The sequence below is a fragment of the Hippocampus zosterae genome, chromosome 1 (assembly GCF_025434085.1).
Source record: "Hippocampus zosterae strain Florida chromosome 1, ASM2543408v3, whole genome shotgun sequence".
NCBI lineage: Eukaryota > Metazoa > Chordata > Actinopteri > Syngnathiformes > Syngnathidae > Hippocampus > Hippocampus zosterae.
Genome location: NC_067451.1, coordinates 16381571 through 16395959, shown reverse-complemented (window position 1 = coordinate 16395959; position 14389 = coordinate 16381571). Strand labels below are relative to the sequence as shown.

General features: G+C 42.4%; 1 protein-coding gene across 1 annotated transcript in view; it reads left to right on the top strand.

The window, feature by feature from the left end:
* The window catches only part of LOC127600542 (complexin-2-like), a 54620-nt gene that overhangs the window by 34849 nt on the left and 5382 nt on the right, over window positions 1-14389 (top strand). The window contains exon 3 of the mRNA XM_052065205.1: window positions 11490-11665. Within this exon, the coding sequence (XP_051921165.1) occupies window positions 11490-11665 (176 nt within the window). The remainder of the gene's footprint in view (window positions 1-11489; window positions 11666-14389) is intronic.

The window sequence follows — 14389 nt, the reverse complement described above, 5'->3', positions numbered from 1 at the left end:
TACCTAGTGTAGGGAGAGTAAAGTCCGGCCCTCCGGCACTCCTGCGACCCTTGTGAGGATACGCAAATTAGAAAATGGATGGATGGATAAAAGTGGGAGTGCATAGAGTGGTCTGTACTTGCAACAGTCCATTCAGGTCAGTTCATTCGGGTGTTGTGTTAACGGCCTGCTGCTTCAGGCATTCCTCCTGCTCTAAGATAATTGTCTTTCCAAGCTCGTTCACATTGGCGCGCTTTGGTTTGGCCCGCTGAGCTATGAGGAAACGTGAGGGGAAGTGACAGGCCACGGTGTTCCCGCCGTTTGGCGTCCAATCATCGGCAGATGCTCTAAGGTCCGCTTCCTGTTGCTTGTTTTGGATGATTATTTGGACAAGTCAGATTTGTCAGGCTCACGCGGGACAGAGCCTGGTAATATCAAATGGAAAATCCCATGACCACCAGCTACTTGTGTGTCTCCAACTGATAAGAAGCATTAAAAAAAAAAACAACAACTTGCGGAACGAGTATGCTCCAATGTGTGTTGTGCTTGTCATGCTTTACTCAAACAATATTGGGCACTCTAATGAGGTCCAATAGTAGAGCTGGAACGGTTCTGCAGAATTTTTGTATTGGATGTGTTAAACATATGATTCAATTTTCACCAAAATTGAATCCGTTTCCACCTCTCAAAATAGCCAAGGGATAAAGAATTACAATACGCCTTTTTAAACAGTGTTCTTTAAATCATATAAATTTATATTAGGGGGGCTGTCCTTTCTCATTTCACAGGAACAAGTGCCAACCCCCTTTGACTGCAGGGTGTTGTGGGAAACATGGCTGCTTGAGAAATGTGTGCGGTGCAGCTATGAACAGACAGTGCACCGCGTAACCCCGCTCATCTAAACCCACTTTCTTGTAAAATGATCAATTTCTCTCCCTTGAAAAATATGATCCCCCACCCCCAGCCCCGAAACAAAATATAACTTTAAGTACCGTATTTTATGCACTATAAGGCGCACTGCATTATAAAGCCCATAGAATAGAAGCTACAACAGTGGCTGTGGTTACATAATGCATCCAATAGATGGAGATACGCTGAAAAAAATAAAACACAATACAATGCAGCTTTATTTAAATCGAGCTTTCACAACCACTGCAGCTGTAACATAACGCTTTAAAGAACATTTAATATACTAGATATATGGCGCATCGGATTATAATACGCACTGTCGGCTTTTGAGGAAATTGAATGCTTTTAAGTGTGCCTTACTTACCGTGCGGAAAATACTGTAATTTTAGCTGCCTTTTGAGAAAAAACAGGCAGCTTGCCACCCAATGTTGACTTTTTCTTACAATGCCACTTTACTCTCACTACAAGTACAATATTGTTTTTTTCCCCTCCCTCAAGAAAAAAAAGTGACTCATTCTATTATTTCCTTGTATCAGCTCAGGTAGCTGCCAAGTCACAAAGGTCTTGTGTTGTTAAATGTGATGGACATTGTCTTGCAGTTGCAATTAAATTGCTGTGTGGCTGAGCGAAGCCCAGCATTCACTGCTTTCGTGTGTATGTGTGTTGTCGGCCTCGTCCTTGATACGACCTCCATGGTGATAAATGCAGCCTGTTCCTTGTGTGCGTGTGTGTGTGTGCGTGTTGGTGTGTTGTAAAGCTACTGGCGGAAAACAGAAGAGTGTTGCTCGCCTCTCTTACGCCTGAGATTCTGGGATATGTTTTGGGGTTGCTTCCTGTCATTAATGGTCTGTGCTTTCTTTCGCCACATTTAGCTATCTTACATTCTTGTTACTCGATGGACAACTGAAAGAAAATGAATTGTATTTTTGGATTTCTTCTCCCCATGCTGGTATAAAACATGCCTTTGTTTATTTTACTGTATAATATTTTAATTTGAGGACATAAAATGTGATTGAAAAAAACACAGTCAAATACAGTCTAAAAAGAGAGATTATTTCCCTTGGGAAATAATGCACATGAAAGTGGAAATTAGAAAGAATGGCAAAACATTTATTAGTACACATGTTTAGCCATGTGTTATTTTAATGCTTTTCACAAGTGTAAAAAAAAAAGCACTATTGGAGTCGTGGGGCCTTATTTTCGTGCCCAGCACAAGTCCACACAAGTGTAAAGTGCAGTCGACCATTTGCGCATGGGTAGAGTTCTATCTTTTGGTATTTCATAGCCGTGCACAGCTAGGAATGGAGGTCTGCGCCATTGTGGGAGTGAACACAGCTGACTGGATTCCCACTCATTCCCATTAAAATAAAGATATATTTATAATGAACTGCAAAAAGATCTTCACTTGTGGATGATGTAAAGTTTGGCTGCTGCAAAGTGGCCACTTGGAGACTGCCTTTCAGCCCAATCGTGTGACTGTTTGACTTCTAAGTCCGAATTGCATTTTGCTGTTCATGAACTGTACCCTAACCCTAACCTTTCAAATTAGAAATAAACAGTACCACAAATAAATAATTCCCACCATGTGATGGAGTCGAGTCATCCAATTACTGGAGTGCGATCATTCCTTTACAGTTTTTAATTCAAGCTGGCACTTGCACAATTGAAATAAACAGGATGGTTCACAATAATCCACAGGAGAAAAAAAAGTCCACAGCACGCTGCATCACCTGGGCTTATGCATGTGCAATGTTGTTTCTTATTCATGATTACCGCGAGCTTGCACAGTAGAAAAAGGCGGCACCCTGAAAAGTGAGCCACAGTGGTGGGGAAAAGTAAGTCCTTTCAAAGATGGGAAAACTTTGGCACAAGCCAATTCTTAAAAAAATGAGCTCATTAGCACAGAAACCCTTTTCCGTCTTCGTCTTATTTGAGCTGAAGACTTGTTAGCTGTTAGCTCGCTGTGAGGAGGAGCAAGTTCCAAAAAGCTTCCAGCACAGCCAGCTCAGCGTGATGGAAAAAAGTGACTCAGAGCTGATTTAACTTGATTTCTTTCAAATATTTTTTTCTCCCCAACCTTTCAAGGTCTGACGCTCACAAGAACCCAGCGTGGGAGTTGAATTGCACCGATGCGGCTCTTTGAGCAGCACCAAATGGTCGGAACCTCCATTTGACTTTGAAGAAGTTAGCCGAATGGGAATGTTGAGCCTCGACTCTGCAGCTTAGTTTCGTCTGACTTATTATTTATTCTTGTGACATTATTTTAAAACTTTTAAATGACAGCGATTTGATTGCATACAAGCATGTTAGATATCACATTTTTATTGCAGGGCGAGTCCCCAAAGGCTAAAATACCTCATAGTTTAACATCGTCCATCAGTCCGGTATACCTGCTTCTAATTGGGGTAAATTCATTAGTAAGATTTCATTCCAATTTGAGGACCGAGAGTTCCAGAATTCGGACTTTCCTGTATCACCCACATCCTGCGACATAGGGTAAATTCTTTGCTATTTAATGCCAGCCATCCGTCTTGGGTATCTCTTTCTGGTTGGGGCTCAATTGGGCAAATTTCCAAGTAGGACCTTGCTGGAAAGGTTGATATTTAGACTTTACATGGCCAATTGTCAGAGGATCCGGCCTGTCTAGTTTTCTTGATTTTGATTGATGCTCAATTGGCCAAGTTCACCTCGTGGGTGAAAGGGCTGACATTTAGACTTGTAGGGCAAATAATTAAAGCCTCAAGCCACATCATAAAATGTAGACTGAAGTCCTCGCACTTTCATACTGCTCATCTGTTTTTGCTCCCGATTGGCTCTCCATTGGGCAAATTCCCTTGTTGCAATTTTCTGAAGGATGAAACCCTGGAGAGTCTTGATTTAGACTCTCACTGGAAAATTTAGCATCATCCCACGGCCAATGCTACCCGTTTCCGATTAGTGCTCAATCGGACAAATTTGGGGTCTGCTAAAGTAAAAACCCCAAAGGGTTGAAATTTGGATGTTCGTGTTGCATGCCTAATTGCCAAAGTGTCCACCCAAATCCTGTCAGCTAGACTAAAATACTTTCCATTTCCCATCTAGCTTTTACCTCTTTTTCACGATTGGAGCTCAACTATGCAAATTCCCCCAGTAGGACTCCTCACATTTTAAGTTTCCACTTTTGTTGTTCTAATTGAACCACACATAACCATCCTGTTTTTTTAAGCCTCCATCTTGTCCTCTCCTCCATCCAAGGTCTTTCTTCTTTTGCCCGTCCTCTGGAGAGACGTCCTCATGTGGTCGCTCACCCAGGAAACCAGCGCTTTTATATCTACACATGCAGACATAACATACACAAACATGCACAGCGACATAGAGGACACATAGATTTTGTTCTTATTTGTCTGCATCAGGCACACACACCCATAGGAACACGCATACACACAGACACACACACATTCACCGAAAAGTGTGTGTGTTTTTACATTCAATGTTATATAAAGTCTAACCTTGGTGATTGAGTCGACTCTCTACGACCATCCACACTTCTTTGCGGGGGCTTTCCAGTACTGCTGTGCTTCCCACTAAGCAGAGAAAGCAATATCCCTCTTTAGGATCAAATGAATCCCTGGTTGACCGCTAAAAAGCCCATTCAAAGCTGAACGATCCAACACTCACTGCACAGCAGTCATGGAAGGACCCAGGGACTTAATTCTCCACTTTATTGGAGTTTTCAGACTTTTTTGAAGAAGCTGTTTTGGTAAATGCCTTTTCGGTTCACAGTGCAACAGAGCAAGCTGGTTGACTGAGTTTGGTTTGGAAGAAACCCATTAAACACCTACAAGAAGAACTAGAATAACGGAAGACTCACTCCAAAACTTTGTCGGAAGACTTCCTAGAAGAATACAGAGTACAGCTGGGAATTAATCAATATTAATAAAATCAATAATGACTTGATTGCTTTGTACAAAATGCAGTGGGCTTGAAACCAACTCGCTGCCATTGCAACTTTGCCCTTCTGCAATGATGGTTAGATCTTGGGGTTGACCAATCGCCAAGCGCGTGTTTTGGACACAAACATCTCGTTGAAATCACTCGTAGGTGGAAATATTTTTCAAAATGAGACTAGTAGCATGAACAACATGGCAGCCAATAGAGTGGAGCTCGTTTGCATAAACCCAGCCAGTGGTTCCAGCGTCGTGATTTGGTCACGAAATTGAGTGACTTTTACGACCCCTATAGCGATCGTTTATCAAAGAAGCAACCAGCGAATTATTACTACAAAACACACAAAATAAGTGGAATCATTTTCACATTGTTTTCTATAGTTCACGGAAGACCTAATTTCAGCTAGCATCAAAAGATTCACTGTAACCAAAAGCTACTGATTACAAGCAGAAAGAACTCCTGGTGGCTTTTGTCCAAAGTGTTGCTATGTCATAATAGTTGGAGATGATGCCCCGTAGTCATGTGATTTTGTTGCTTCTGGTTTCATTTTTGTCAACTATTTTGCTTTGGTAGCTTTCTTCCTGTTCTGTGATTGTGGCGGACATTCAAGCGCTGGCTCCGTATGTTGTTTCATGGCTACCTGCAGTAGTTGTCAGGGCAACCCCCATATCGGTGTGCAAGGTTGCAGCAAACTTAATCTGCAAATGTAGCCACATGAAGGAAATACATCAAACCATCTTTGGAGTCATTCAGGAGTTTTCCGTAACACTGCTCATCATTTCCTAAGCCCAGCCACCTTGAACTTGTCTCTTGATCACCCTTCAACATGATCCTTTTTAACACAGAGATGCCGTAAAATCGCCTTATCAGAAACCCCTTTGCCTTTAGCACGCAACCTAGGAAAAGAGGTTATTGTCATAAGTGTGTGTTGCTTTCACGCCGCAGTCAGATTTGACGACAGCTTTCAACACAATAGAGTGGGACAAGCAAATGGCAGTTGTTACGCTTCACAACCAGCATAACAACTAGCATTACGGTATATTATTTCCTTATGCATGGCTATTTTGCGTATTAGCCCCTTTCACACTGGAATTTCCCGGCTCATTGTCCTGTTTCTAAGATATTGATGTGGGATAGAGGAGGTTGGGAGTTGAGCCGGCGAATCGAGAGTAGTAAAACTGCACCACGAAAGGGTCGACAGGAAACTGCAGCCAAACAGACGAGGTGAATATAAACGTTGATGGAGAGACGCAAAGCTTGTAAATCACTCTTTCCAAATGCTCATTTTACAAGGGACTTTTGACTTATCCATCTGCTGCCGTCGCCAGATTGCAACGGTCTGTGGAGCAGTAAAATGTCCGGCCAACAAGGCGACAGTCTTCATTCATTTCACGTGGGTCCAAGAGTATAAAAATAAACTGGTCGTTGATCGCGGGTTCGGTTAGCCTTGCTAGATTCAGCTATACTAATCACTCCACATCAAACAATTTCGAGTAGGTGTTTTACATGTTTAACTGCTGTTTGTTCTTTATCCGATCAATAATAATAATAACAATAATTCATTTTATTATAATAATTCATTTTATTAATAATTTTCATTTAATTTTTTTTCATGCCACCCAAGGACACTGTACAGACAATGAGGAAATACAATGTAAAAATAGATAAGAGAAATATAAAAACTGGACATAAAATCACAACAACAAAAGAAAAAAAACAATAACAGAGGGGAGTGGGTTGGAAGTGAAGCACCATCTTTGTCGCGTCAATGTTATGAACTTATAATGTGCAATGGAGCACAAGATGAGACAGGCCACAATGTTTAAGAGAAAAACATGCGCAAGACTCGCACTTGAAACAACAATGACATTTGTTCATCGTAATCATTTGTTTTTGTTTGTATGCCGGACGGACAGTCAAAATGTCTTCACGTGAAACCTGTCTGTGGTGCAAAAAAAAGGTATGGGGCTGTTGTTGTATTGTGCTGAAAAATATCAATGAATCAAGTCGACTTAAGTGTTGACTACAAAAATCTCAAGTCGTTCAAGGCCGATAGTGCCAACACACGACCTCAGGAACACATAGGTAAAATATTTGTGATCAATTTTTTTTCAACCCATTCCATGCCCGTGTTGTTTTACAGAACAGTGACGCGGTATAAATAGGCAAGGAAGCTGCTGTCAGGAATCCAAAATTAATTTTCTCCCCTTTATGGCAAGTGCTCTCAAACTTTTTCAGTCCAGTGAATTCATTACACAGAAGACATTTTTCCATCAATTGAACATGACTACCATAGGGCATAAGAATGAAAAATGTGCTTATTTTGGAGTTTTAGCATTTTTTTTAAAGAAAAAACCCATAATGTGATTTGAAAGAAATCTATTATTTTTTCAAGCAAAAAGGTTTGAACCCTTCCAACAGGAGGGACACATTTTGTCGGGATAAAAAAACAAAACAAAAATCATTTCATGACAACAAAGTTGTATTAATATGATATTAAGATAAAAGTTTAATGAGAGATGAAAGACATTCACATGTCAAAAATACAACATTATCTCCTAATAATACACCTTTGATTTGGAAATCATATTTTTATTCTTAAAAAAACAGTAATTCTACAGAGTATTCTCAAAAGTACGTTTTTTTTAAATAAGGATGACTAATAACTATTGCTGAAGTGATGATACGTGATCAGATTTAAGTGATGATACATCACAATCATATCACAGTTGAGCTAATTTTTTTTTTAATTAGCTCGCCGGTTCCCATATGTAGGCATGGTATGCCCTTTTAAAATATTACCATAGCATTTATTATTTTGTTTTGTGGACCTCCAAGCTATCCAGTTCCCTTGCCCTAGTTTGAGAGCCACTGCTTTAAGGTACGATCAATGTGCAGCACTACATCGAACTAATGGTGCTAATAGAACTCCAATGACCAGGCATTGGTCCCCTTAATGTACTTTTTCTGAGAGTGTACCAATTAACCAACACATCCGCGGGGGTTCAACCACCTCCCTGCACTGTCGTTTCACTTCTCTGATTCTCTTGCCGACCGCATCGAGGGGGTGCGAGGGATGTCTTTGGGGAAGGACGTCCTTCTCCGCGCTGCCACACAGCAACTTTGTCTCCACAAGCTAATTAGTCCCCGACATCAAAATTAGCGAAGCGGAGCTTCGGAGGACACCCTCTTGACGGCACTTGAAATATGAAAGAAGACTGCATTGCCTCTGCTGAAATGCTTTTGTGAATACAATCCAGGATTCATGATTTCACAGGGGCCTGGGAAGGAGCTGCTATTTTCGTTTGCGACAAAGCTGAAATGGATTTCATGTTGATGTTATTTCATTTCATCCCAGCCATTTTCACTGGAGCAACCCCCTCAATCCCAGCGTTTTACTGGATTTTGACTGATCTTGCAAGGCTCACCGAATATTTGGTTCTAATGCTATATAAACATGGAGCCTACCAAAATAAAGTTTGGACTCTGTTCTTTCAGCAGAAAAAAATGTTTCTATCTTTTCCATTCTTCAGCAATCGGCATTACAAAATGGCTAAGTTTCATGGAAATGGCGATTCCTGGGCAAAAAAACGGAGAAAAAGCTTTTTGTAAAAGCATGCATTTCAATCACGTGAGGGACCACTGCCACCTACTGGTGCCTCTTTTACATGATTTACAATGCAAACGGCTTATTCTCAGACCCAACTCCTCTCTATAACGTAAAAAAAAGACTTAGACGTACAAGTACGCCCTTAGTAGGCGGGGCCTAATTTTAAAAAGACGTACAAGTATGTCCTGTGGAATGAAAGAGTTAATGGTGAATTTTAATGTTAACTTTTTAATGACGGGTTTATATACAGTACATCGATTAGCAGATTCTTTGCGTGAAAATCACTGTGTAGAAGTCACACTGGCTCCATAGAAAGTGGCTTGGAAGGGGCTTTTGTTTGGTTAGCAACACAGCTCACATGGGCTGTGAATGATGGCGTTTAGATTTAGATAAGAGAGGTGTTTTATTTGTCTTGAGAGGAATAAGTGCGCCATGAAACTAGAGCATTTCTCTCCATATAACACCACATTCTCTGCATATGAATCAGTGCATGGCTGTTGCGGCATCATCGCTGCAGAAGGAGTTTACGTCATGTAGTAGGGGTACTGGATGGTTTGGTTAGCGACAGAGGTCAAGTGGGCTCGACAGTTATGTGTGACCATGGTCGTCTATGAACTGAGATGATTACATGGAATATGTTGTATTAATTACAGGCAATTAATTTGTTTATTTACTTATTGCTGTTTTTTAGGCCTATATTGTGGGGAGTGCAGTTATTTGCCTGGAGGCACGAACCTCCCCCACCCCATCCCACCCCCCGCCACGCACACACATTTTTGTTCTTATAAATTAGCACATGAGCGGAAATGCATCCTTACCATTCCCAAAGACATTTCCGAGCCCACGCTGGCATTAAATGACATTTCACTGTGATTGGCGGTGCTAATTAGTTGACGATAAAATGTCAACGTGGGAGGATTGGAGTAGCCTGCTGAAACGTGAAGCGAAAGTTATTTCACTCTAAGTCTCATAAAATCTGCAATTAAAAACTTTTAAGAATGGCTAATATTCATCCTGCAAAATCCCCTCGAGAAATGAGAAGCAAAGTTAAGCAAGAAGTTTTCAAATGGATCCATGACAAAGTCTCCAGCAGCTATGCATGACATGTAACATGAAGTCAGCCATTTTGGTTTGAAGCAATAAATTCCGGGCCTTCCTTGCACTTTGACAAACACCTACGAGAGAAGTCGCTGAAATGAGCCCCAATCAGAAGCAGATATCTTGGTCAACTGAGTTCGTCGCTGTAAGCGAGTCCAGGGTGCATCCCACCCAAAGTTAACTGGGATACTCTCCAACTCACCAGCGACCCCGATGAGGAGGAGTGGTATAGCTGAAACAAATAGAACAGATGGACAGATTCCCGCATCTCGTCCCTACAAAGTGTTGTTTGCAACAAATTCCTTGACGTGATCATAGCCCTTGCCGACATGAACATCGTCGGAGTTCATTAATTAGCTGTCACCCCGCCTGTCCGACGACGGACGGGTGCTTGTCCCGGCCTGTCAACACCTTGCTTTCCAAACGGCAGTCAGGAACCTCCAGGTCGCTGCCGTCTCATCAATTTTCCTGCCTCAAGCAGATGGCCACGTCCGATATGTCCTCCAGTGGTGGAATGAGAGGCGTGGCTTTTTTTTCTTTCTTTTCTCTCTTGAGATGACGATACTCGCCTCTGGTTAAAATCAATTTGTTTCCGGTACGTTGAAAGTGAGCACTGAGTGCAGGTGGAAGGTTTGCGAGTTGCTGTTGCGGAAGCGCTGGACTGAAAAGGGGAGTTGCAGTGACAGCATACACATGCAAGAACACACAAGCTGACCATCTGGATTAGTCTTCCCCCTAGCGCTCCCTGCCATGAAATTTCAACATTCAGCTTCCATTTACAGCAAATGCTGCTTCGAAATGTTTCTGAAGGACGCACTTTTATACATTTACCAAGTAATTGTCATTTATTCAAGGTGACACCTTTGACATGACATAAATATGGTGCCAACTAGTTTTTATGCAATGTCACTGGTAGACAATATTATTGCATGTTTAGCACATCTAAAGAGCTCAGAATGGAGATGAGACTACGAGACAAGCCTCGAAATTGGTCTCATCATCCAAATTATCAGAGTCGCTTTCAGCCTCTTTGTCCTCGGGTCCTAAGCAGAGATCCAAGTGGACGCTTTGCATGAAGAGATGCTAATCCCCTCCGGGAGGCACAAAGGCAATCACGAGAACAAGTAATAATTTAGTGTCACTACTTTGATTCTAGCCGCTCACCTCTGCTGTCGGGCACATAAGCTTTGGTTTCAAGTGACAGCTTTTTCTGTTTGACTTGGACGCTTCACCGTCTGGGCTCAATGTCAGCAGCTTGTGTGCATCTTCTTTCTTTTTTATGAACACTGTATAGCTCTACTAATGCAAATGTGTGAAATCTCCCATGGATGGGGATTTTTGTCTGATTGTGTAGTTTTCAACTCCAGCTCTTTTCATGTACTGTGTTAGAAAAAAAAGACCATTTACACCAAATTATACATTTTTCTCTCCAGCCACTTTTAGGTCCATCCATCCATCCATTTTCCGAACCGATTGATCCTCACTAGGGTCGCGGGGGGTGCTGGAGCCTATCCCAGCCGTCTTCGGGCAGTAGGCGGGGGACACCCCGAATCCGTTGCCAGCCAATCACAGGGCACACAGAGACGAACAACCATCCACGCTCACACTCACAGCTAGGGACAATTTTAGAGTGTTCAATCGGCCTGCCACGCATGTTTTTGGAATGTGGGAGGAAACCGGAGCACCCGGAGAAAACCCACGCAGCCCGGGGAGAACATGCAAACTCCACACAGGGAGGCTGGAGCCGGGATCGAACCCGCGAACTGTGAAGCCGACGTGCTAACCACTGGACTACCGGGCCGCCCCACTTTTAGGTCATTTATTTAATAATTTTATATCTGTACGCAGACAAAAATGGCTTTTGAACATTGGCCATAAAATCCTACAAAGGCTCAGGCTCAAATTATACACAGTTGAGCTTAATGATTGAAAATAACACTTTTTGTCTCTCTCAAACGCTTTCTAGGGGCCACCAAAGACATGGGCAAGATGCTGGGTGGCGAGGAGGAGAAAGACCCTGATGCCCAGAAGAAGGAGGAGGAGAGGCAAGAAGCACTGAGGCAACAAGAGGAAGAACGGAAAGCCAAGTATGCCAAAATGGAGGCAGAGAGGGAAAACATCCGACAGGGCATCAGGGACAAGGTATGAAATGCAACACCCGAATCACCCTCACATGTAAAAACCTTAAAAAAAATCTACTAACAAATACAAAATGGTTGTTTATAAAAATAATCATCATCATCACAATCATAATAAAAAGAATAAGGTTTCTGCCTGGACTTGTACATAGAGTGGATATAAAAGGTTTACACACCCCTATTCAAATGGCACATTCTTGTGATATACAAAAAAAAAAAAAAATATGTTTACAATTTTTAAATGTTTTCCACTATTGTGACCTATAATCTCGAACTCTCAATTGATATTCTTGGGGGGGGGGGGGGATAAAAATAAAGTACTAAAATAATACATGTAGCATAGTGGGCGACTGGATAGCACTTCTGCCTCACAGTGCAGAGGTTATGGGTTTGATCCCGGCTCCGGCTTTCCTGTGTGGAGTTTAAATGTTCTCCCCCTGCCTGTGTGGCTTTTCTGCGGGTACTCCAGATTCCTCCCACATTAAAAAAAAAATTGAACATTCAAAATTGTCAGTAGGTGTGATTGTGAGCGCAAGAGGTTGTTTGTCTACTCTGTGTGCCCTATGATTGGCTGGCAACCATTTAAGGGTGAACCCAGGCCCCTGCCCAAAGTCAGCTGGGAAAGGCTCCAGGATACCCGCGACCATCGTGAGGATAAAGCAGTTCAGCTAATGGATGGATAGATGGATGGATGGATGTGAGTACATTCCAAACAGTGAACAGCGGTCACGACTTCCTCCTTTCCTTTGCGTGTGGAGGACGACACGGCCAGTTCGACAATTGTTATAGTTTATACACTTGTTGCGCTGATGGCACTAACAAACAACGACGTAACTCTGTTCGCGTGGAAAGTGTAATCTGGCAAAATAGTCCCTGTTTTTTTTTTCTTTCATAAATGTACCTGTAATCCGATTACACTTTTTTCTGTAACTGTAATGGAATACAGTTCCTTTTTTTGGGGTATTCTGAATATGTCACACTGGTTCATCTATTCCGTTACTCCCCAAGGCTGGTTAGATCATGACAGAAAACATCACTTCTGTGTGAAAGCTTTCTGACAATAAGACAATACTGATGTGATTGAACCACTTACAATGGAAGTCTTCTGATCCTCCTTTTAAAGAGTAACAAAAAACACTGCCAGCCTTTGAGGTAGTATCAGAGGCAGAACACTGCCTGTGATTAAAAAGCATGAGTTCAACACCCACGTCCTACACACTGAAGGCATGAGCTACTGCGATCGCTGTCCGAATGCTCACTGGTTCCCACTTGAGCAAATAAAATAAATGCCAAATACCCCGTAGCCTAAGACCAATTTGCCATGAAGGTGGTGTGAAAGCGGCTTAAAAAATGTGAGAAATATGAGTAATACACAGACATTGATCAGCAATCTCAACATGGCCAATACTTTGACTTTCGAGCATACCGGTACTTTTTGTCACTCTGCGGCGTCGTTGTTGAGTTTTGTAAGAGGCAAGAGAAAGCGACAGCCCCATACGACGTCAGGGGCTCGAGTGAGCGTAGCCATCGTCTCTTCAGGCCTTTTGTTGCTTGTTGTATATGTCTGAAAGGCTGCCGAGCGAGACAGATGGCGGGCGGCAAAGAGCGCAAACGCGGCGGCCGTCGGCAGACGAGCTGATACCCGTGAAGAGAATCCTCAAAGTCGCCTCTGCTTGTTAAGAGACTTTTGGGGGGAGAAAAGTTTGCCATCAGGAATGACTTTATGGATGAGATGTAAAATGTACAAACTGTGCGCGTGGGTAGTTTTCTTTCTTTTGGGTATTTTCGTCGACGAGCTCATTTAGACAGGGCATTTCCGCGAGTGAACACGGCCGACTTGTTTCCAGACCAAATAAAAGCAGCTCCACTCATAGTTTTAAATTCAGCGCAGGACAGGCGCCGTGCCGGAGTCCATGCAGAAGATCGAAGAGTGTAAAGTATCGTTGTAAGCAAGTGCAAGCAGACCTCCACTTGCGGATGTTGTGAAATTAGCCAAGGGCCCTCATAAAAATGAAAATGCGCTTATTCTTATGGCAAGCACACAAGTGCCTATCGATGACAAAAGAGCCCACAGGCTTCTCTCAACAATTGAATGCCTCCTCTGATATCAGTGTCAGAAGTGAGATTCGCTGCTTGCGTGCTACAAAAACACAAACAGGAAATGTTCCGGAAGTTCAAAAAGGCAAGTCACTGTTTCTTACTTGCCAGAGTGCTCTATTCGTGTACAGTTAGAACTCTATCTTGGTGGCAGGAGTGGCATTCACCGTACATCCTCCCCAAAAGAAATATACAGAAAAATCAGTCTAATGGGAGATATTTTTACATGAAAAAAAAAGATGTAATGTCAATAAGTGAGGCAGTGGTGAACACATTTAAGATAGACATTTGATTCCAATAGAGAACGTGAAATAAGTCAAATCTGTGTCGTTGTTCAGTAAAGGTTGGAAAACCTCATCAGAGAAGGCCGCTAACAAAACGCTAACAAGGTCCTAGCGGTGTTGACATATCATAAACTATAACAATCAGGGGAAATATGTCATAAAATAAAAATAACTAGGGATTTTGTGAGTCCACCATTCTTTTAGAGTTGTAATTTAAATTCCATGTACCCGGGGGAGGGGGGAAAGCATATTTATGCACCGTATTGCTGTGAAATAGCGCAGCGTTGCCTTGGGGGACTCCAATGAATCGCGAGCAAATGGCGGCGAAGAAAGGCTGACGAGCTGTT